Source organism: Chlorocebus sabaeus, chromosome 11, assembly GCF_047675955.1.
Source record: "Chlorocebus sabaeus isolate Y175 chromosome 11, mChlSab1.0.hap1, whole genome shotgun sequence".
Lineage (NCBI taxonomy): Eukaryota > Metazoa > Chordata > Mammalia > Primates > Cercopithecidae > Chlorocebus > Chlorocebus sabaeus.
In genome coordinates, this window is record NC_132914.1 from 32,061,232 (window position 1) to 32,086,078 (window position 24,847).

The 24,847-nt window shown below is 40.0% G+C and overlaps 1 protein-coding gene across 10 annotated transcripts in view; it reads right to left on the bottom strand.

Annotated features, from left to right (window-relative positions):
• DENND5B (DENN domain containing 5B) overlaps positions 1–24,847 on the bottom strand; it is a 201,460-nt gene that overhangs the window by 93,203 nt on the left and 83,410 nt on the right. For 4 of the 10 annotated variants that reach the window (XM_037990158.2, XM_037990157.2, XM_073020602.1 and 1 more), the window contains exons 2-4: positions 20,982–21,047; positions 17,129–17,238; positions 127–793 (exon numbers count right to left, since the gene is read on the bottom strand). In XM_037990158.2, the coding sequence (XP_037846086.1) occupies positions 127–793; positions 17,129–17,238; positions 20,982–21,047 (843 nt within the window). Of the gene's footprint in view, positions 1–126; positions 794–15,269; positions 15,359–17,128; positions 17,239–20,981; positions 21,048–21,604; positions 22,787–24,847 lie in introns of those variants that run through there. The other 6 variants (XM_073020604.1, XM_037990163.2, XM_073020606.1 and 3 more) reach the window with 5 other exon arrangements.

Below are 24,847 nucleotides of genomic sequence, written 5' to 3' on the forward strand. Positions count from 1 at the left end.
TTTATACAAAACGGAAAAGACTGTGATCATTATTTATTTGGTTCTAATAATACACCCCATGGAAACACAGTAGTTGGGAGCATAAGTACTTGTTTTTGGAAAATGTAAAATCCAAGGAAAACCTACCTTGTGAGTAGAGAAGGATTTGCATCTCTAAAAGAACACAGGTAAACACCTGCACCAGGTTCTCTAATCCCAGGAGCTCAAATGCCTCCCGAAGGGGATAATCAGAGAGGGGGAGTTCACTGGGCCCAGGCCTCTGGCAGATGACAGGTTCATAAACACCATAAAATTTCAGTGACCTCCCTGGAGGTGGAAGGGGTACTTCATAAAGAATATTGTGGATATAGCTTTCAAGTGGCAAGGGTGGTGGCTGCTGTGAGGTAACGGCCTTGTAAAGCTGGATAAGGAATTTCTTGCAGGCCTGCATGAATGGTAATGGTGTGATCAAGCATATACTTTTTGAAACATACAGGGTGTCTCTGCTAATATCATAGGAGTTGTACCGCTGGAGTTTCAAAAGGGAAGTTGTATCTCCTTCATCAAGACTACTTGCCAATGAGTCCATACTGCAGGAAGATGAAGCATACACACTGCTATAATGCTCAGCGTTGTGCATCTGGTAGAGTGTCTGCATGGCTGTGCAGATTTGCTTACTTGTAACTTCTTCATAAAAAGTGAGAACAAAACCATAGGTGCGAGAACCATCTTCCCTGGTAATTATAAATGAGTGAAACTGGGGGTCTTTATTGTCAGTTTGTGTCCTGAAAGATAGCCCTTTAGGCATGCACAACTGTGAAAGAAAGAAAAAAAAGCATCAGAATGCAGTACACAAATAACTTCAAGCCAACAAATGTTGTTTTTTAACATAACAGGATTCAAAAGGACAGGTTTTATCCAGATTTAACACTGGCAATAGCCTTAAATTAGAAATACATTATAAGTTCCTCATATATATACATATAAAATTATTCTTAAAAGGAATATATACAAGGGAAAAACTTTTATTGTGCGATGTTACATGCAGAGGGCTTTACTAAGAACAAGACTATCACTGATTTAGACCCAGAGTAAACCTCTAACCAAGCTTGTGGCCTTTAGCAAGCCATATAACTTCTATGAGCCTCAGTTCCTTTATCTACAATAGCTGCTATATCAATGACTTGAAGACAGAGCAAAAGCACTTCACAAATATTAAAAAGCACTTTACAAAAATAGTACTTAAGTACTTACTTAAGTACTATTTTTGTATTAATGATGAAAATGTTTCAGGGGAGCAGGGAAATAGGAAAAGGCTCATTTAGGAAGTGGAAAAAAATTAAAGAATAATAAAAACAACAGTATCATCTTTGCTATTTTGAATAGTATGGTATTTTATGCAAGAAAAAGACACTTTGGAAATTGAAAGCTTTTTGATCCACTAAAGCAGAAGCACAGAAACAAGGCATTTCAGACTACTTCTAGTAGACATTATGCTCTAGTTCTTGGGAACTACCCAGGATTGAGTCAAACTTGAGAACAAAATTACCCAGAGGAGCTAAAGATGCTATATTTAAGATACTTAAAATGCACAGAAAATTAGAATTGATTCTTTAAAACATTTTAAATAAAAGAAATGAAATTACAGAAAAATTGAAATACACTAAGGAAAACAGAACTTGTAATTCAACCACCCTAATAATCATTATTCATATTTAGATATTTCTATTTTTGTATTGCAATATGCTTTTCACATAGAAATAATTTAACCATATATTATTACTTTCTAGTTTTTTCTACATTTAATAACTGATATGGTACAAAAGTTAGACTATCTCCCACATCCCCACATTACCAAGAAAACACAGTTCCTTTATTCCTTCATTTAAACTATCAAAAAGCATTTATTAAGTGTGTTTTATGAGAGGGGCCCTGTGATACAACGGTGGGAAGGACAGTCATGGCCCATGCTCCTATGGTATTTCCAGTCCAGTAAGGATAACAGATGAGTTTTAAAAATCATAAACTATAAAGTAAGGGAAACGCTATGGTAGGGTATGCTAGGGGAAAAATATGTAATAGTAGGAAGACATACATTAGAAAAGAAGGAGCTACCAGGAAAAAATGAAGCCCAACTGAAACCTCAGGACAAGTATAGGTCTTAGTGGATAAAGAAGATTCTAGTCAGAGAGGACATATGCAAAAGCCCGGAAGAGTTTGAGGAACTGAAACAGGTCAGTGTGGGTGGGGCACAGAATGCAAGGTGGGAGGACGTGAGAGAAAGTAAGAGAAATAATTAAGGGCTAGCCCATGAAGGGCCTTGGTAGGCCATGTTAAAACTGTGGGGAGGACAATGGGAAACCTCTGAAGGGTTTTTAGGAGAGGGACAGAATTAGATGTGTCTCTTAGCACATGCATCTTGGAACACTAAGGGGAGTGGTTTTCAAAGGGGTTCCAAGGAGGCAGCAGGAATGTCTCAGGGCCTTGGAAGGGAGTGAGAGGCTAGAGGAAGAAGTTGAGAGGGCCAGTGTCCCTCCTTCCCCTATGAACATTCCACTTTCATTTATTTTGTAGAGTAGAATTCTTTCGGTGTTAAGATTTCCAGGTTCCCACTGCTTAAAAACAAAATCTTGATGGTGGGATAGGATTAATGCAACACAATTGTCATTAAGCATGAAGGTGGGTGGGTGTCCAAACTGCTCCTCACAGCCATTTCAGATCGTGGTCCTTCCTTTCACCCTAAAAACTCTTGGCATTGAAGCTCATGTCATGATTGTGCCACCACATTTTGTGTTTCTTTTCTATCCAAGTTCATTTCCGGAGCAACTTCTTCCATGATTTTAAATATACTCCGTCAACTCCCAAATCTACAATCTCGTGAACCTGACTCTTAACTGAGTAACTACTTGACAATCCCATCGAGACGTGTAATAGGCAATTCAAACTCACTGTGTTCCAAACTGAAGTTCTGATTTCTTCCTCCAAATCTGTTTCTCCTTATATCAGTCTTTTCTGTAATTCCATCCATCTAATTTGCCCAGGATAAAAACTTTGGAGTCATCTTTAACTTCTTCCTCTCTTTCTCACTTACCCCATTATCCAATCCATCAGCAAATACTATCAATTCTACCTTCAAAAATATATGCAGAAACTAATTGCTGTTGCTTCTTTTTTGTTTTCCCTTTTTAGAGATGGGGTCTTGCTCTATCACTCAGGATGAAGTGCAGTGATATAATCACAATTTACTGCAGCCTCAAACTCCTGGGTAAAAGCAATCCTCCCGCCTCAGCCTCCTGAGTCAGAAAGTAATTGTTTTGATCTTTACTCTTACCACTCTAATCTAAGCCACCCTCTTCTCTTGTCTGGATGTAACAGCCTGCTTACCAATCTCCCTGCTTCTGCCCTTGTTTCCCATAATCTACTTCCCTTATAAGAGCCAAAGCATGGCCAGGCGTGGTGGCTCAAGCCTGTAATCCCAGCACTTTGGGAGGCCGAGGCGGGTGGATCACGAGGTCAGGAGATCGAGACCATCCTGGCTAACACGGTGAAACCCCGTCTCTACTAAAAAATACAGAAAAACTAGCCGGGCGAGGTGGCGGGCGCCTGTAGTCCCAGCTACTCGGGAGGCTGAGCCAGAAGAATGGCGTGAACCCGGGAGGCGGAGCTTGCAGTGAGCTGAGATTCGGCCACTGCACTCCAGCCTGGGCGACAGAGTGAGACTCCATCTCAAAAAAAAAAAAAAAAAAAAGAGCCAAAGCAATCCTTAGAAAATGTTAGATCTTGTCACTCTTCCCAAAATTCTCCAATGGACTCTCATCTCACTAAAAGCTCATGTCCTTATAATGGCCTACAAGGAAGCCCTGCATGACTCAGCCCCCAGCAACCTCTCTGCCCTCATCTTGTACTCTCTAACTCACCCACTCTGCTCTAGCAACAATGCCATGTTACTATTCTACAAACACACCCCACGTGCTCCCATCAAAATCTGCTCTTCCCTTTCCCAGCAACTCTCTTCCCCTCGGTATCCACATGACTCATTCCTTGTGGCAGATATAGCTCCAATAATATTTCTACTTTCACACACTCTTCCAAACCTTGACACTTCCACATTAGGAAGTGGAACTCACTCTCCTTGAACCTAGGTGGGCTGCTGAGAATGCCTATACCAGGATCTGGGAAACTTTTTCTATAAATAGACGGATAAGTATTTCAGGCTCTGGAGGCCGTACAGTCTTTGCCACAACTACTCTATTCCACACTGTATTAGGTGAGTGCAAAAGCAATTGTGGTTTTTGCATTGTTGGAATTTGCCATCTGATACTGGAATACATGTTTAAATAAATGTGGTTATGTTATACATCTTTTTTTTTTTTTCTTTTTCTGAGACGGAGTCTTGCTCTGTCACCCAGGCTGGAGTACAGTGGCGTAATCTCAGCTCACTGCAACCTCCACCTTGCAGGTTCAAGCAATTCTCCTGCCTCAGCCTCCCAAGTAGCTGGGACTACAGGCGCCTGCCACCACACCTGGCTAATTTTTGTATTTTTAGTAGAGATGGGGTTTCACTATGTTGGCCAGGCTGGTCTCAAATTCCTGACCTCGTGATCTGCCTGCCTCATCCTCCCAAAGTGCTGGGATTACAGGCATAAGCCACTGAGCCTGGTCCATCATTTTAACAGGCATTTCTTGCTTTATGTTTTTCTGCTAATGACTCATTACTTGCTGTTTATTTTAGGTTTATTTTTAGACTATAAAAATGTTAAAAAGCAATTATAGCAGTTTTCTTTCTTTCTTTTCTTTTTTTTTTTTTTTTTTTGAGATGGAGTCTCACTGTCACTCAGGCTGGAGTGTAGTGGCGCAATCTCAGCTCACTGCAACCTCCACCTCCCAGGTTCAAGCGATTCTCGTGCCTCAGCCTCCTGTGTAGCTGGGACTACAGGCCTGCATCACCATGCCCAGCTAATTTTGTATTTTTAGCAGAGACGGGGTTTTACCATGTTGGCCAGGCTGGTCTCAAACTCCTGACCTCAAGTGATCTGCCCACCTTGGCCTTCCAAAGTGCTGAGATTACAGGTGTGAGCCACCCCATCCAGCCCCAAGCAATTTTCTTATTCAAGTTCAAAATGGGTAGTAAAGCAGTGGAGACAACCCACAACATTGACAATGCATTTGGCCCAGGAACTGCTAACTAATGCACAGTGCAGTGGTGGTTCAAGAAGTTTTGCAAAGGAGATGACAGCCTTGGAGATAAGGAGCATAGTGGCCGGCCATCGGAAGTTGACAATGATCAATTGAGAGCAATCATCAAAGCTGATCCTCTTAGAACTACATGAAAAGGTGCTGAAGAACTCAATGTCGACCATTCTATGGACGTTTGGCATTTGAAGCAAACTGGAAAGGTAGAAAAACTTGGTAAGTGGGTGCCTCATGAGCTGAGTGGAGATTTTAAAAAATCATCATTTTCAGCCAGGTGCGGTGGCTCATGCCTGTAATCCTAGCACTTTGGAAGGCTGAAGCAGGCGGACTGCCTGAGCTCAGTTCGAAACCAGCCTGGGCGACATGGTGAAATCCTGTCTCTACTAAAACACAAAAAATTAGCCAGGCATGGTGCCATGTGCCTGTAGACCCAGCTACTCAGGAGGCTGAGGCAGGAGAATTGCTTGAACCAGGGAGGTGGAGGTTGCAGTGAGCCGAGATTGTGCCACTGCACTCCAGCCTGGGCAACACAGCGAGACTCCATCTCAAACAAAACAAAACAAAACAAAATAAAATCATCATTTTCAAGTGTCATCTTCTCTTATCCTACACAGCAACAACGAAACATTTCTCAATCGACTTGTCATGTGCGACAAAAAGTGGATTTCATTAGAGAACCGGCAATGACCAGCTTAGTGGCTGAACCACGAAGAAGCTCTAAAGTACTTTCCAAAGCCAAACTTGCTCCAAAAAAGAGGTCATGGTCACTGTTTGGTGGTCTGCTGCTGGTCTGATGCACTACAGCTTTCTGAATCCTGGCGAAATCATTACATCTGAGAAGTATGCTCAGGAAATCGATGAGATGCACCAAAAACTGCAAAGCATGCAGCAGGCACTCGTCAACAGAAAGGGCCCGATTCTTTTCCACGACAATGCCCAACCACCACATCGCACAACAAACGCTTCAAAAGTTCAATGAATTGGGCTACAAAGTTATGCCTCATCCACCATGTTTACCTGACCTCTTGCCAACCGACTACCACTTCTTCAAGCATCTCGACAACTTTTTGCAGGGAAAATGCTTCCACAACCAGCAGGATGCAGAAAATGCTTTCCAAGAGTTCACCAAATCCCAAAGCACAGATTTTTTATGTTACAGGAATAAACAAACTTATTTCTCATCAGCAAAAATGTGTTGACTGTAATGGTTCTTATTTTGATTAATAAAGATGTGTTTGAGCCTAGTTATGATTTAAAATTCAGTCCAAAACCACAATTACTTTTGCACCAACCTTTAAACACATAGGTATGGCTTTGTTCCAACACAATTTTTATTTGTAAAAACAGTCAGCTGGACAGATTTGGCCTGGGGGTCATGTATGCCCACCCCTGGCCTAGTCAAGTAAAATGCAACAGCAGTGACAAGTGACAGAGTGACTTTTGAGCAGAGGCTAAAAAAGGCAATACAGCTTCCACCTCCTCTCACTCTCTCTCTCTCTCTCTCTCTCTGGTAACCTGGTAACACACTCTGGGAGCCCTGAGACAACATATAAAGAGTTTAACTAGCCTGAAGCTGCCTGACTGGTGAGACCAAATGAAATATCACACAGAGACAGAAGGAACCCCAGCTATATGCCTGGTCGAGGAGACAGGTCTGTGAATGGGTGAGCTTTCAGAGATTTCAGTCCTCAGCCTTCAAACCTCCCAAACTCACATGGATTAGAACACAGGCGCGGCCAACCAAAAGCTACCTACGTTGCAGATATGTAGGCTAAGTAATGATTTTGTTGCTTTAAATTAAGGGTCAACAAACAACAGCTCTGCTATGGGTTTAAAGGTATGTGTGCCTCCAAAATTCATACGTTGGAACATCACTTCAGGGTGATGGTATTAAAAGGTGGGGACTTTTGGGAAGTGATTAAGTCATGCAGGCTCTGCCCTCATGAAAGGATTAGTCCCTCTTATAAAAGGTTGAAGGGAGCAGCACCCTAGGGCCTTTTCTCTGCTTCCATCCTTTCTGCCATGTGAGGACACAGCATTTGTCCTCTCTTGAGTACACAATAACAAAGTACCATCTTAGAAGCAGAGACTAGGCCATCATCAGATCCTAAACCTACAGACACCTTGATCTTGTACTTTCAACCTCTAGAACTATGAGAAATAAATTCCTATTCCTTGTAAGTTACTCAGTCTGAAGTATTTTGTTTTAGCAGTAGGAATGGACTAAGAAAAACCCTTAGGTCAAATACAATCTGCCACCTGATTCGTAAATAAAGTTTCACCAGGACTCAGTCACATCCATCCATTTATGTACTGTCTATGGATGCCTTCACACTACAACAGCAGAGCTGAGTGACTGTGGCAGAAACTATATGCCCACAATACCTCAACTACTTACTATTTGGTTCTTCATGAAAAAAACGTCATGAAAAAAACTGCCCTATTTTAAGCCATTAACTGGTAGGGGGATGGATTGTCATGCAGCGACAGATAATCAAAACACTTCCTTATTTCCCTTAAGTCTCTGCATAAATACTACCTTAGAGAGGTCTTCCTTTACCTTTCCATAAAAAATGGTGTTCTCTTCATCTTTTGCATGCCATAAAATGTTACTCCTCTAGAAAGTATTTATTGCGGAGAAGCAATTAAAGTCTTGCACCACTGTAAACATATGTACATTACATAAACATACACATTACTAGTATTGCATAATTCTGTTTGATCTCTAGATTGCCAGCTACTCAAGGGCTAGTACTATATTTCAATAACTTTAAACATTCAAGGGAATTGCAATGGAATAATATACTATTTGGGGCCATAACAGGTGGTGACTGATAACAAGGGTAAAAAGAAAAAATTGTGAAGCTCAGCATTAGTGCACCAGTGAAATGTCTTCATATTTCATAACAACGAATACGAGATGTGGAAAGGACTAAGGCAGATTTACTCAATTCTTTTACATATTAAATTATTATGTATATTTGGATAGAATGAGATACAGACTTAGGTAAAAGCTATGAATACCTGGATTTGGTAAGGGGTAAAGACCACTTATTCCTAGTCTTAGGAATAACTGTATAAGGAAAGGCTATGGCAGAATCTTTTAATAATTCTACCTTCAAATTAAGGCTGATTTCATCACAGCAAGTTAATGAGTTGTTCTGCTGACAGCATGAATAAAAACTCATGTGGCCGGGTGCAGTGGCTCACAACCATAATCCCAGTACTTCGGGAGGCTGAGGCGGGTGGATTGCCTGAGTTCAGGAGTTCAAGACCACCAGCCTAAGTAACATGATGAAACCCTGCCTCTACCAAAAATACAAAAAATTAGCCGGGTGTAGTGGTGCACACCTGTAGCCCCAGCTCCCTGGAAGGCTGAGGCAGGAGAATCACATGAATCCAGGAGGCAGAGGTTGCAGTGAGCCAAGATTGCGCCGCTGCACTCCAGCCTAGATGACAGAGTGAGACTGTCTCAAACAAACAAACAAACAAACAAATAACAACAAAAAACCCCAAAAACCCAAAATCCTCATTCGATACATTTACTGTAGTCAATAAAGATTGTAGAAGGGATGATTTGAATTATTCTTGCTCCAGGCTAAACTCAAACTTGTTTAGCACAGTGCATGGCATATAACAATTGGCTGAATGAATAAATGGATGAACAAGAAAACAAACAAAAACAACATCTAGGGGGAAAGCACCAGGCTTAGTTCACCTCTTGATCTGGTCTGTAATTCACTTTTTTTTTTTTTTTGAGATGGAGTCTCGCTCTGTCGCCCACTCTGGTATGTAGTGGTGTGATGTCGGCTTATTGCAACCTCCACCTCTTGAGTTCAATGGATTCTCCTGCCTCAGCCTCCCAAGTAGCTGGGATTACAAGTATGCGCGATTATAGGCATGCATACCCGGCTAATTTTTTTTTTTTTTTTTTTGTACTTTTAATAGAGACGAGGTTTCACCATGTTGGCCAGGCTGGTCTCGAACTCCTGGTCTCAAGTGATCCACTCGCCTTGCCTCCCAAAGTGCTGGGATTACAGGCATGAGACACAGCCCATGGCCTTCAGTTTGTAATTGTTTTTCCCTCAAGTAGGCAATACAGAAACATAGTGACCTCCAAAGTCAACATAAAGATTTAACTTAATTGATAGGCGTTCCTGTCATCCTCAATCACAAAATCATAACTCAACTGCTGTTGAACAGCTGCCAAATATTCCCTTATGGGTTTGTAGCTTTCTTGAGCACACATTCAAACATTTACAGAAAAAGCTTGCCAAAAGTTGTACTCAAAGTGAAGAATGGCTTTCTGTGCTACAGACAACAGATGTAAGAAATTTTCCTAAATGCTCTTCCAACAAATCAAAAAGAGTAAGAATTATATTTCTAATCGGGAAACATTAACTGCAAAATGCTATTATTTTTCCATTTTTAAAAGATATACAGTATTGTTTTATATCAGGAACTACAAGATACTTTCTCAGAAAATCTGAGTTTCGTCAGAATTGTTAAATTGTCAGGAACTGCAAGAAATCTCAGAAAACCTGAAATATAAATCAAGATTTGTTTATCATGGTATTAAATATCTCTAATTAACCCATAACACTGCTATCTACTAACAATACCCCTTCACCATCCCACAATAAAACAACTAAAAATTAGAGGTGTCACTGATGATCAGATTACTACTAGTAACTAGGTTACTTTAGTCAAAGCAGGCTTATAATGACAAGTGTGTAACTTTCCCAGTTTGAGTCAGCAAATGTTCTTATATTTTTCTAGACTGGTTTCAGGCAGTTTGGCTAGGGTTTTAAAAATCCTTTTTCCACATTTTGTAGTTCTATGACTTACATGGCCTCTCCCTCATTATGCAAATACAGTCATAGACTGTATAACCATGTTCTAGTCAACAATGGACTGCATATAGGACGATGGCTGGAGCAATATGTTATACCATATAGCTTAGAAGTATAGTAGGCTATACCACCTAGGTCTGTGTATGTATATACACTCTGATGTTCGCACAACAATAAAATCACCTAACAACACATTTCTCAGAATGCCTCCCTCCCTACCTCCCTCCCCTCTTCTCTCCCTCCTCTCCTCTCTCCCTCCTCTCCTTCTACAAATACTTATTTTGCCCCATGTTTTGCATTAGATCTTGGTAACTCAAAAGACAAAGATGAAAATAATCCTTTCCTTTAGGGAGTTCACAGTCTAGTAGGAAAGACAGACACGGAAACCAGTTACCAAAAAAATGTGATCAGTGTTGCTATGGACTCTGTTCAAGATATCATAAGAAAAGACAGAGTAACTGCTCCTGCTTAAGAGATGGTTTTATAGTGGAGGTCACACCTAGTCAAGGACAGGGAAGAGAAGTATTGTAAGCAAGTAAGTATCACTTCATTTATTCAACAATTTGAACATCTACTATGAGGAAAGCTAGGGATACAGCAATGAAAAAGAGAAACTGTTCCTGTTCTCATGGTGCTTACATTACAGCAGGAGATACACAGTTGACTACTAGCTATGTAATTGGTTAATTGCAACTGAGATAGGTGCTACAAAAAGGTACAAGGTACTAAGAGAACCTAAGGTGACCTGAGTGCTGGGAAGATGGTGGAAGGTGGTGGTCAGGAGCGGCTTCTCTACATAAATGGTTACAGTGAAGTCTGAAGGAACAGTAAGAATTCACTAGGTGAAGGAGAGGTGGAAGAGCCTTCCAGAGAGAAAGAACAGCAGAAGAAGCTATAGTATGAGGAATGAAATGGACAGGTTACTGCAGGAGTCCAGGTGAGAGATTTTGATGGTTTGGACCAAAGTGAGTATATGGAAACAGAGAGAAGTAGACAGGTAACTGATTCTATATGGGAGAGGGTGAGTAAGTGAGAACTTTCAGGGTGATGTGTACATTGTTAGACTTGGCAAACAGTGGATGGTTGTACCATTCACTGACAAAGATTGGTGGGAAGAATAATGAATTCAGTTTCGGATATGTTGTGTTTGAGATGCCAGTGAAATACTGTAGCTGCAATGTTAAGGAAACAGGGGAGAGGATGGGGCTGGCGGGGGCAGAAGGGACCTCCGGCAATGGTCCTCCAGCAATGAAAGCCCCATTCCTATAATTTTACTGTGAGATATGGCTAGGCGTGGTGGATCACACCTGTAATCCTAGCACTCTGGGAGGCCGAGGTGGGCGGATCGCTTGAGTCCAGGAGTTCGAGAGTAGCCTAGGCAACATAGCCAAACCCCGTCTCCACAAAAAGTACAAAAATTAGCCAGGCGTGGTGGTGCACACCTGTAGTCTCAGCTACTTGGGGGGCTGAGGTGGAAGGATCGCTAGAGCACGGGAGGTCAAGGCTGCAGCGAGCCAAGATTGCACCAGTGCACTCCAGTCTGGACGACAGAGCCAGAGCCTGTCTCAAGAAAAAAAAAATTTTTTTATTGTGAGCTATGAACCTAAACTTGGCTCAAAATGAGGGTTTACCTTCATTCTAATGTCAAACCTATGAATGTAATTTGGGGTTATCCATTTCAAATTCAAGTAATTGCTAAGTCTACAAAAAGTATGTGCAGCCCTTTTTCCTTTTAATCTTACAAGATAAGCATCTGAATAGGTTTCTTCAGCTAACCTTTCACCATTTATTCTTTGCACTTCTTTCCACTATATCCTTCTTTATGATCAAAGTAAACAGCAAATTGTAAAGCAAGACTTTTATAATAGTTATTACTCTTTAGTTACCTAAAATATCATATTTATGATGTTTCATTTAGGACAGACATATAAAATAGAATCTTTATATTTCTATGCAGTTTGCTTAAAAGTTATTAACTCTGTTTTCTTCCTATGAATTCTTAGGTACAAAGCAGGCTTAAAGATAAGATCTATCAACTAGAATATTACATAGCCATGGATGCCAAAGCAAATTACCTCAAAGAGATGTTAAAGTGGGGTAGGGGACCTTCAGCTCTGTTTGCAATGCTTTATTTCATTTAAAATGAAATGCCGACCCGGCAACGGTGGCTCACAGAGGTTGAGGTGGGCAGATCACTTGAGGCCAGGAGTTTGAGACCAGCCTGGCCAACATAGGGAGACCCCGTCTCTACTAAAAATACAAAAATTAGCCAGGCATGATGGTGAGCGACTATAATACCAGTTACTCGAGAGGCTGCAGCATGAGAATCACTTGAACCCGGGAGGCAGAGGTTGTAAGCAAGCCGAGATTGCACCACCGAACTGCCTGGGTGACAGAGTGAGACTGTCTCAAATAAATAAATTAATTTAATTAAATGTACTGCACTCCAGCCTGGGAGACAGAGCGAGACTGTGGAAACAAGGGAAAGAAAGGAAAGAAAGGAAGGGAGGGAGGGAGGGAAAGACAGGAAGACAGGACAGGATAGGACAGGACAGGACAGGAAAGGAAGAGATCTGAAGCAAACATGTCAATGTTGGCATACGTTAGTTCTAGGTGATTTACATACATGACTGTTTATTGCATTGTTCTTTCTGTTCTGTGATATTTACATTCTTTTCATAAAAATCTCTGAATCAGCAACTGAGGGAAAAAAACTAATTCAGGATTATTTCACCTGTCACTTGTATTTATTTTTTATTTTATTTGCACTGCACTCATACACATTAAACATTTTACTTAACAAAGTTCATTGCTTTGGGTACTTAATTTATGTATGAAATTAATGACCTTTTATTCAAAGCACTACTGTTGTTTGTTAGAGGAAGGACTAATATTACAGAAGGTGATGACTCATTGCAGTGGAATTTTGCTAAAGGCAAGACAAAGCTTTATACCTTTAGGTGGGGATAAATTACAGCTTCATACAAACGCACTTACTAGTAAATCAAAGAGGAAATTAAAGGCAGTAAATCTATGACCCGAATGCAAACTAATGGGATGCTTTTCAGAGATTTTCCAGGAGTACAAGCAAATCCTTTTAGATTTGCAGCAATAAAAAAAACGCTATGTGGTGCTTAACAATCGAACACAGTCTTTGCAATTATTCTTCAGGGGAAAACTTTTGCTGCTTACATAGAATAACCTCAGGGGCAAGGAGTAAAGAAAATATCAAAGACAGATCAAGGAAGCTGATAATTACTTTAAAGATTATTGTTTTGCAGATAGAGGCAAAAGCTACCATGGATATCTCACTATTAATTCACTCAAATGATTAAAAGAAAGAAAACACATCAAGGGTGGCATTTTGCTCCAAATGACTGTGGATTCATATAGTACGAAAGTACTTGTACCCAGGCCCCAGTGATCTTCCCACCTCAGCCTCCAGAGTAGCTAGGACCACAGGCATGTTTCCACCACATTCAGCTATTTCTTTTTTTCTTTGTAGAGAGTGAGTCTCCCTACGTTGCTTAGGCTAGAAACTCATTTTGAATACCATTCTGATTTCTCACAGAGTAAGTTATATTTTGAAATATCTTACTAATTTAAGAAGATTAAGTATTGTGATCTCTTCACATTCTTACCCAGTTTTCTACTGCTTGATTTAAACATTCTTTTCCTAAATGCCTTTCTATTAATTTGCTACATAAGCAGCTCATAAGTTATTTTTTTGTCACTGCTGTTCGACTATTTTAGTCAGATCTTGTCTGGACTCTTCCAAGTCTTATAAAGATAACTAACAGTTGTGTTCTACTTAATATCTACAGTAGAGTCTTCACCAAAGATGATGCTAAGCATCTACAATATTAACTTCCAGCAAAATGGCATCTCTGATTATTTTAGTATTGGGTAACAGTTTGTTTAGGAAAATAACCACATTGTACTCTGTAAGGAATCAAAGTCAAAGTGCCAAGTGCTTTAGGCATTTGTCCTTACAAAAAGCACCGTGCTATCCCCTCCCTAGAGCGAGCCCAGGCTAGAAAGAGTTTACTGTGATACGAAAATATCACAAAGGGTCCAGTGTGACCCATAACATTTCTAGTGCAGATCAAAACTAAGTTATATAGTTTTTCTTTTGGGAAGGCGGCAAGGCAGATGAGAAAAAAAGTGAGCTAGAGAGTAAAAATGATCTGGATTTAACTTCTGAGTTCTGCCTAACTTTGGGCAAATTACTTAACCTTTGAAAATATCAGAATTCTCACTGGGTACATGTAAACATGTATGTGAAAATAACATACATAATGTACCCTAGCAGACATCTAGTCAATATTAATTTCCTTCTGTTAGATTATCAGGTTATAATGGAATCTTTTAACACTATCTTTAAAATACTCAAAAAGACGCCGGGCGCAGTGGCTCATGCCTGTAATCCCAGCGCTTTGGGAGGCTGAAGCGGGTGGATCACTAGAGGTCAGGAGTACAAGACCAGCCTGGCCAACATAGCAAAACCCTGTCTCTACTAAAAATGCAAAAATGAGCCACGTGTGGTGGCATGTGCTCACAATACCAGCATTCTGGGAGGCTGAAGGAGGGCATGTAATTTGAGGCCAAGAGTTCGAGACTAGCCTGGCCAACATGGTAAAACCCCGTCTCTAGTAAAAATACAAAAGAATAGCTGGGCATAGTGGTATGTGCCTGTAATCCCAGCTACTCAGGAGGCTGAGGCAGGAGAATTGCCTGAACCCAGGAGGTGGAGGTTGCAGTGAGCCAAGATTGTGCCACTGCACTCCAGCCTGGGCAAGAGTGAGACTATCTCAAAACCAAAACCAAAACCAAAACAAAACAAAACACCTCAAAAAGAGCAATGGCTATCACTGTGTCTCAGTTCACCTTTAACCATTTCTGGGTTTTTTTTTTTTTTTTTTTTTCCATTCTTATGTATATACCCAATTCATTTCTCTATCTATCATGCCTGGTATCTCCTTACTTTGGGGCCCCCTGAATTATATAATCATAGAGTTTATGGACATCCAAAATATTATTCAGGCTTCTAAGAAGAGCCCTTTCTAAATAATCTGAAAACTATGACCTACTTTATTTCTAAGAACCTCTCAAGGAGACTGACTGTCTATCTTCTTTCTGTCTGTCTGTCTGTCTGTCTGTCTGTCTGTCTATCTATCTACCTACCTACCTACCTACCTACCCACCCACCTACCTGCCTACCTACCTACCTACCTACATACGTACCTATTTTGAGGCAGGGTCTTGCTATGGTGCCCATTCTGGTCTCAAACTCCTGGGCTCAAGAAATCACACTGCCTCAACCTCCTGAGTAGCTGGGATTATAGATGCACACCATCATGCAGGGATAAAAGAGACATTTAATCAGCACTGGTAACTCATTATGAGGCAGGAGAACAAGGTCTGGAGGCAGGGAACCTAAGGCCGATTCATGCTGACTTTCTAGAACTAAATCAAAAGGAAAACCCCGACTTTCCATGCCCAAGTAGCAAAAGGACCAGTGGCTACTCCCTTTGTACTCTCCCCCCACCCTTTTTCTGCATGGCAGACTAAAAATTGAAAGTACTGGGCGCGGTGGCTCATGGCTGTAATCCCAGCACTTTGGGGGGCTGAGGCAGGTGGATCACGAGGTCAGGAGATCGACACCATCCTGTGAATGGTGAAACCACATCTCTACTAAAAATACAAAATAATAGCCGGGCATGGTGGCAGGTGCCTGTAGTCCCAGCTACTCAGGAGGCTGAGGCGGGAGAATGGCGTAAACCCTGGAGGCGGAGCTTGCAGTGAGCCGAGATCGCGCCACTGCACTCCAGCCTGGGCAACAGAGCGAGACGCCGTCTCAAAAAAAAAAAAAAAAAAAAAAAATTGAAAGTACCTCTGATCGTTCCCCTCCCACAACCAATCAGGATGGTCGGGGGCCAAATCTTCATTTGCACAGGAGTATAACTTTGTAACTTCACTTCAGTCTCTGATTGGTTGTGTGTTTATGTAGGGTGTAGCTTTGCTTCAGCCTCTGACTGGTATCCTCCCACAACCAAACAGATTGATCGTGGGCCATTACTTCATTTACACAGAGTGTATACCAAGTAACCAGTAGAAAACCTCTAGAGGGTACTTAAACCTCAGAAAAATCTGTAATGGGCTCTTGAGCTGCTTGCTCGGGCCTGCTCCCACCCTGTGGATTGTACTTTCATTTTGAATAAATCCCTGCTTTTGTTGCTTCATTCTTTCCTTGGTTTGTACGTTTTGTCCAATTTTTTGTTCAAGACGCCAAGAAGCTGGATGCCATTCACCGATAACAATTATACAAATTCAGATTTCTACTCTATCTAAATAATACAATTAAGTTGCTTTTCATCTTTACATTGTCTGCAAGAATGACAAATTACAGGCCTACCATACAACATTCCTTGAAATATGAAAACTGTAATCAGGCTCTTACCATCAGGCTCCTCTTAGGCCAATAAAGTAGTATCACTGTTTATCAAAGCTTCTATGTATTAATACAAATGCACAACACAGTTTAATAGTAGGAAACTAAAATGGGCTTTTAGGATCTACTGTATAAACTTATTAGCTATGGAAACTCTGGGCAAGTAACTTGCTTCTCTGAGCTTCTGCTTCCAGATCTTTAAAATGAGGACAATATCACATTTCTTTTCTTTTCTTTTCTTTTTTTTTTTTGAGACGGAGTCTCACTCTGTCGCCCAGGCTGGAGTGCAGTGGTGTGATCACACAACCTCCACCTCCTGGATTCAAGCAATTCTCCTGCCTCAGCCTCCCAAGTAGCTGGGATTACAGGCATGCGCCACCACACCCGGCTAATTTTGTATTTTCAGTAGAGACGGGGTTTCACCATGTTTGTCAGGCTGGTCTTAAACTCCTGACCTCAGGAGATCCACCCGCCTCAGCCTCCCAAAGTGCTGGGATTACAGGTGTGAGCCACTGCACCCGGCCTCATATTTCTTATAAAATCACTTAAAGAATAAATGAAATAAGGTACACATTCAAAATACAGTCACTACCTTCATCTTAATAAAGTAAAAACAAGGCTAAAGAGAAAATGAGGTGGAAAAAACACATACCATGTTAACCGCATCTTGATCAAAAGGATTCCACTCTATATTCTGAGGATAATGGGCGAGAACTTTGGATTTGAATGTTCTTCTCAAAGGACTCTGGTCAAAATTTTCACCTACAACAAATAATTAATACATAGTTAATATTTAGAACTTTTCCAAAAGCATGTCATAGTTTTATATTTATTTTATAGACCTACTACTGACTGATAATGTTGAGATCTGATTCAATTTCTGCCTCTAACCATCTGACTTGTAAAATCCCAGTGGACAACTAAAAAACTTAACAACAGAGCAGCATTTAAAACTTCAGAATCTGAATTTTAAAATCCTGGTCACTCAACTGATACTAAAAATCAAAATATGGTAGTATAATCATTGCTGTAACCTAATTATGGTCCACATTTCAGTGTGTGGTAATAAAAAAACTATATGAAAACATTTACTTCAGAAAATAAATGTCTTGTATTAAATGAATCATATGTCTTATGATCCTAAAATTTTATACACACTTAGACCCCCATGCTACAGTGCTCAAAGGAGGCAATTTGGCTTGAGTTTCCACAAAAATCTCTGAGAAATGTGACTGCATATCCAGGATGTTAAGTAACAAAACTAACAGAATTACAAACATCATTGCTGAGTCATCCTGTTTAGTAGACAGAACACATTAAACATACTAACCTTTTAAAATAAATGAGCTATCCTAAGTTAAATTCATTATCTGGCAAAATTCTGGAAAGATAAAAGTGGCTACATTTTAATTACATATAAGAAAATTCAGGCCAGGCACAGTAGCTCACGTTTGTAATCCCAGAACTTTGGGAGGCTGAGGTAGGAGGATTGCTTGAGCCCAGGAATTTGAAACCAGCCTGGGCAACATGGTGAGACACTGTTTCTTTTCTTTTTTTTAAAAAAAATAAATTTTTGAAAAGTAAAAAATTGAAAATTCAATAATAGCTATCAGATTAGTTTTTTTAACCTCCTCAACCAGAGTAATTCCCTTAAGATCTATTATCCCTAAATGTTTCATGAAATATTTTAAGATAGATGGATCTGAAATTCTCGATGTCAAAAATCTGGGATCAAGGAACTAGAAGACCTTGCGGCAATTTTATTGTGTTCTGTGTTTTCCCACTTTTAGAGTTCTAATTAAGTATAAAATACTAGCTGTTACAGCAAAAGATAAATGTCACTTACCAGTATTTATACTATTAAAAATATCACAAAGCAATTTGATTTATGAGTTGTATTTGACTTCCAGTTAGACTCAGTTTCTATTTTGGGTAAAAATATGAAAAAAAAAAAGAAAAAAGAAAAAAGAAAAAACACCTTGGAATGCAAAACAGATCATAGAAGGAAGAAAAAGTTGCACTCAAAAATCTTGCTGGAGACTACAATATATAAAATACACAGGAACTTTTTTGAACGAGGACACATAATTTAAGTATTTGCTGAGGCAACTAAACTACTATTTCTAATTGAAGTCCTTGGCTAATGATTATTATTTTATTTAGATTCCTCTGACTTATTTAGGCAAACATTTCATCTCTGTATTTTTCTACTCTATACTTCCATCTTCTAAGAGTTGAAAGCACTCATTTCTAGAAGAGAAATTATCAAAGATATCCCTAAGTAGAGTTTATCAATTTTTGCACCATGCTTCTAGAGTATGTAAACATCAAAAAGTCAGCAGAGGAATGTGAAACTGTCCATGAGAGTCAATGTGGCCAAAGAACAGATTCAGGGCTCAGAACTGATTTCAGGAAGAGTCCATGATGTTTTTAAGCTGATGCTACATTTTCCTGTGAACACTAAGAAATTTTAAATTATTCACTTCTTCAGTAAAAAAGTTACTTGGCCAGAACATGGTGGCTCATGCCTGTAATCCCAGCACTTTGGGAGGCTGAGGTGGGCAGATCACTTGAGCCCAGGAATTTGAGACCAGCCTGGGCAACACAGTGAAACCTCACCTCGAAAGAAAGGAAAGTAAGGGGGAGGGTGGAGGCTGGAGGGTGAGAAGGCAGGAAGGAAGGCAGGAAGGAAGAAAGGAAGGAAGGAAGGCAGGAAGGGAGGGAGGGAGGGAGGGAGGGAGGACAGATGGAGGGAGGGAAGGAGGACAGATAGAGGGAGGGAGGACAGAGGGAGGGAGGACAGAGAGAGGGAGGGAGGGAGGGAGGACAGAGGGAGGGAGGAAGAGAAGGGAAAAAGGAGAAAGAGAGAGAGTAAACAAAGGAAAAGAAAAGAAAGATTTTTAAAAGTTACTTTTCATTTACTTTAGAGAAAAAAACAAACAAAATTCTTCCTAGTTATAAAGTCTATGCTGCTGATTGTGCACTGACAAAGCAACAGCGTATCTTCATGGTATACAGCCATCGAGAAACCCTCTCCTTCACCTACCCTCTAACACCAGAAATACTTGCTTTTATTATCCATAAATGTAAATAAAATATGAAATACTGCAGAAGCAGAAGAAACATGACATAACCTATCATATAACTCCTTGTAACACTTACCTTTTAATTCAGTTCTGCCTGTGTATAGTTAAAATAACATTATCTTCATTCATGTATCAAGTTAGTAATGGAACAGGAGATATATCAGAAAAGTCATGAAAGTGCCATTCTCAATATAATTGTTCTATTAACTAAGGAACATTGCACCTTCTGAGGCACAAAGAATCCAGGAGAAGGAAACCACTTCCAGAAAGAAATAATGTTACAAAAACAAAAAAAGCCACAAAACAGTAACAAATGTAACAAAAGAAAAGCAAAACCACCACCACTCCACTTACTAGATTGCTTTAAAAAGGGATAACAGGAAAGATCATTGCTATATATACACAGCTGTCTTGGCAAATATGATTTGGAAGGATATTAGAGGAAGAACCAATTATTTCAAAATTCTGGTATCACTGTTAAGAATTTAGAAATGGTCCGGGCACAGGGGCTCATGCCTGTAATCCTAGCACTTTGGGAGGCTGAGGCGGGTGAATCACTTGAGGTCAGGAGTTCGAGACCAGCCTAGCCAATGCGCCGAAATCCTGTCTCTACTAAAAATACAAAAATTAGCCAAGCATAGTGGCATGCAACTGTAACCCCAGCTACTCAGGAGGCTGAGGCAGGATTATCAGTTGAATCCGGGAGGTGGGGGTTGCAGTGAGCCAAGATCACACCACTGCATTCCAGCCTGGGTGACACAGTGAGACTCCATCCCCACAAAAAAAAAGAATTTAGAAATGACTGGATGTAGCTATTCCTACCAGCACCAGCCAAAATAAGAGAATCTTGGTGATGACTTTTGGGGATGAGAGATGGGGGAACAACCTATACTTCTCATTTTAAACACATGTTTCATAAAGTTCTAACTTAGAATTTGCTGCTGGGGAAAAAAACAAAAAAACAAAAAAACACACACACACAGGAGAATAACTAAGTCTAAGAATTTGGATTCCCAGGAAATGAAAATTACATAAGCATCCTGTACTTAAAATTTACCTTTTAAATATTATTTTAAAACAAACAAGGACTATAAATTTGTACAACTACCACAGCTACATATCAACTTAACTCCAAGTAATACTGCCAAATAACCTCCTACTAAATTGAAGCTTTTCCTCCTAAGAAAGTAGGAAATATCTGCCAAGAGAGCTTAAAGGCTACTGAATACATGTTTTCAAGGCTTGAAGCAAATGAGGTCTTTATGAAAATTAAGATGCAGATGAGAGAAGAGAAACATAAAATCACATCTGTAAGTCTGACCAAGCAAAAACTGAATAAAGAAACATTTACAATGGGCTTGGGGTCACTTAAAACAATGATTTATAACAGCCCATCCTTGTTTTTAATTTTATTTTTACCTGAAGTCGTATTTGCAGCATCTTGGCTCTTGCCATGACGATCTGCTTCTAGCCATTGGTACAAAACTACATAATGTAACAGAAACAAAAAAGCTTTATGAACAAATAAAAACAAACAAAAAGCAAAAATGACTTTGAAGAATGGAAAATGAGAATAAATAATTAACCAAAAGCAGTTAAACAGGAGACATTAACATCAGAGTGTAGCTTAACACCAATGGAATGTAGCTGATAAGGGGTTAGTAATGAAAGCAAAGAGAACAGGTAATTTTAACAAAATAAGTGAAATGCTATTAAATATCTGTTAACACATTCTCTTCTTAATGCTTATTTAAAGAGGAATATTAGGAGAAAGCTAATGCTTCTATAGTCAGTTATCACACAAGCTGAATATCCCTTATCCAAAATGCTTAGGACCAAGAAGGGTTTTGGATTTCTGATTGTATCAGATTTTGAAACATTTGCATTATATTTATAGGTTGAGCATCCTTGATTAGAAAATCGGAATAATGGCACTCAAAAAGATCAAATTTTTGAGCATTTTAGATCTCAGATTTTTGGATTAGGAATGCTCAACATAAAAAGTATGACAGTAAGACTAAATGACCAACTTTAAAAATTACATCCTGGTTGGGCATGTTGGCTCACAACTGTAATCTCAGTACTTTGGGAAGCTGAGGCAGGTGGATTGCTTGAGGTCAGGAGTTCGAGACCAGCCTGATCAACATGGTGAAACCTCATCTCTACTAAAAATACAAAAATTAGCTGGGCATGGTAGTGGGTGCCCATAATCCCTGCTACTCAGGAAGGCCAGGCAGGAGGATTACTTGAACCCAAGAGGCAGAAGTTGTAGTGAGCTGAGATCATGCCACTTGCACTCCAGCCTGGGTGACGGTGAGACTGTCTCAAAAAAAAAAAAAAAAAAATTACATCCCAACCACTGCATATTGACTAGAATGGCTTAAGTCCCAAAAGCTGACTCTACCAAATATTGACAAGGATATAAAGTGTCAGTAATTCTCATTCACTGCTGATGAGAATGTAAAATTGTACGGCTTGGCAATTCCTTACAAAGTTAAACAGTCTTATCACATAATCCCACAACTCCAGTCTAATCATGAGAAAAACATCAAATTCCAAGAGCAGTAACCTATAGTATATCTGTTAAGTACTCATCAAAACTATCAAGGACAACAAAAGCAATGAAAGTCTGAGATTCTGTCATAGCCAAAAGGAGCCTAAGTAGACATGACAATTTATGTGGATCGGATACTTCAACAGAAAAAAGACTGATATGGTTTGGCTGTGTCCTCATCCAAATCTCATCTTGAATTGTAGTTCCCATAATCCCCACACATCGTGGGAGGGACCCAGTGAGAAGTAATTGCATCATGGGGGTGGTTGTTCTTGGGACAGTGAGTTCTCAAAAAATCTGATGGTTTTATAAGGGGCTTTCCGCCACTTCACTCTGCACTTCTCCTTGCTGCTGCCATATGAAGAAGGATGTGTTTCCTTCCCCTTCCACCACAATTGTAAGTTTCCTGAGGTCTCCCCAGCCCTATGGAACTGTGAGTCAATTCAACCTCTTTCTTTTATAAATTGCCCAGTCTCAAGTAAGTATATCTTTATCAGCAGCATAAGAACAGACTAATACAAGAACATTAAGTAAAAACTAAAGAAATCTAAATAGAGGCCAGGTGCAATGGCTCACGTCTGTAATCCCAACACTTTGGGAGGCCGAGGCTGATGGATCACCTGAGGTCAGGAGTTCAAGACCAGCCTGGCCAACATGGCAAAACCCTATCTCCACTAAAAATACAAAATTAGCCAGGCATGGTGGTGCATGCCTGTAGTCCCAGCTACTTGGGAGGCTGAGGCAGGAGAATCGCCTGAACCCAGGAGGCGGAGGTTGCAGTGAGCCGAGATCGCGCCATTGCACTCCAGCTTGGGCGACAAGAGCGAAACTCCATCTCAAAAAAAAAAAAAAGAAAAAGAAAAGAAAAGAAAAAAAGAAAAAAAGAAATCTAAATAGAGTGTAGACTTTAGTCAGCAATAATGTATCAATATTTAATCAATACTTATTCACTAATTATAACTAATGTACCATACTATTACAAGAGGTTAATGATAGGTGAAATTGTGTGTGTGGAGTGAGGCAAGTATATAGGAACTCTATTCTTAATTTTTCTGTAAATATAAAAACAACTTTATTTTAGAAATTACATTCCAATAAAGTAAAAACACCAGCAACATTATATCCAATCTTATAAGTAATCTACCTTTTATAAATCATGTTTATCAATGCAAACATAAGCTGAAATTTGCTTTATACTGATATCCCATTTAATCAATAATATTCCTAAGCATAATTATGAAATGTCAACTCTTGGAGGAAAGTTTATTACTGTAATGACACACGCTGCAACTTAGCAGCTTTGAAGGGTGTTAAAACTTCTGAATGTCTTTTATTGTACTCAGATGTCTACAACTTTCAGACATCTTTAAAGAGATGTCAGAGTCTTTCTTTTAAATAGTCAGTAATGATAATGTAGGGTACCAATGGCCAAGAGAGCTTGCTATCCACACCCCCAACGTTTGATGATCCAAGGACAGCAACAAATACTAAGCTTCTATGCTGGGGGGCTACTTACCCACAGATACTGTGAGAATTGAATATCCCAAACAAGGTTTACAGAAACTTTTCATGCTCTCCCCTCAACAAAAACAACAACAAAGGGCTGAGAAAGCTGCCTACAGAGCTCCTGAACTGGAATAAAAAAGGAACCGATTTATTACAAATATCTAAGAGAATCCTGAAATCCTCAAAGTGGTTACTTAGATCTCTGAGGAACAGCCAGGGCTGTGAACTGACGTCCATGGTCATAGATAGATAGCTGAAAGACCTCTGAGCAGACAAACATCCAAGTCCTTGGTTAAGGGTGCCCCAGAGGGCACAGAAGTCAGCACCCTCCTCCAGAGACACACTTCTGGGAGGCAAACAATTGTTACAAATGGGACTAGCATGAAAGAATTCAAGAAGTAGACCTCAATAATTAAATATATACTACAGGTATTTCTCTTCTCTTTAGTTTACAGGGATAACAGCTACTCATTAGAGGAGGAGAGAGGGGAATTATACCATGACACAAAAATCTCCCCATTAGGAAAAGCAAGCATGAGCTTTACAACTGACAGTGAAGGCTGGGTGCAGTGGCTCACGCCTGTAATCCTAGCACTTTGGGAGGTGGAGGTGGGCAGATCGCTTGAGTTCAGGAGTTTGAGAACAGCCTAGGCAACATGGTAAAACCCTGTCTCTACAAAAACCATAAAAATTAGCTGGGCATGGTGGCAATCACCTGTAGTCCCGGCTACTCAGAAGGCTGAGGTAGCAGGCTGGCTTGAACCCAGGAAGTGGAGGCTGTAGTGAGCTGTGACCCACTCCAGCCTGCAACAGGGCCAAACTCTGCGTCAAAACAAACAATTGACACTGAAAATCACTTCCACAAAATGAGATGCAAAGTAGGGAAACAAATCCATTAACTGCTCTAACAATTTTGACCAGCTCCTATCTTAAGCCTAGATTTTCCCCTGATTAAGGTAGAAACTCTTGGCTATGTTCAGGTTATCACTAGGAATATTTACCAATAGTTCCAATTACTTCATATAGCCCTCGTTTCTGGTTTTACTAGAGAAGTTTATCATGTTTGCTTTCATGTTTCATTGATAAAATCATAGTCTGTTTCTAACCAGAGACTCTCCACAAAACAAAGCTAAGTCTCACACTATTTCCCTCTCTTCCTGTCCTGACAGGTAACCCCAGAAGCCTAGTTTTAAAGAAAATCATTAATAAAATGAGACATGAAAGC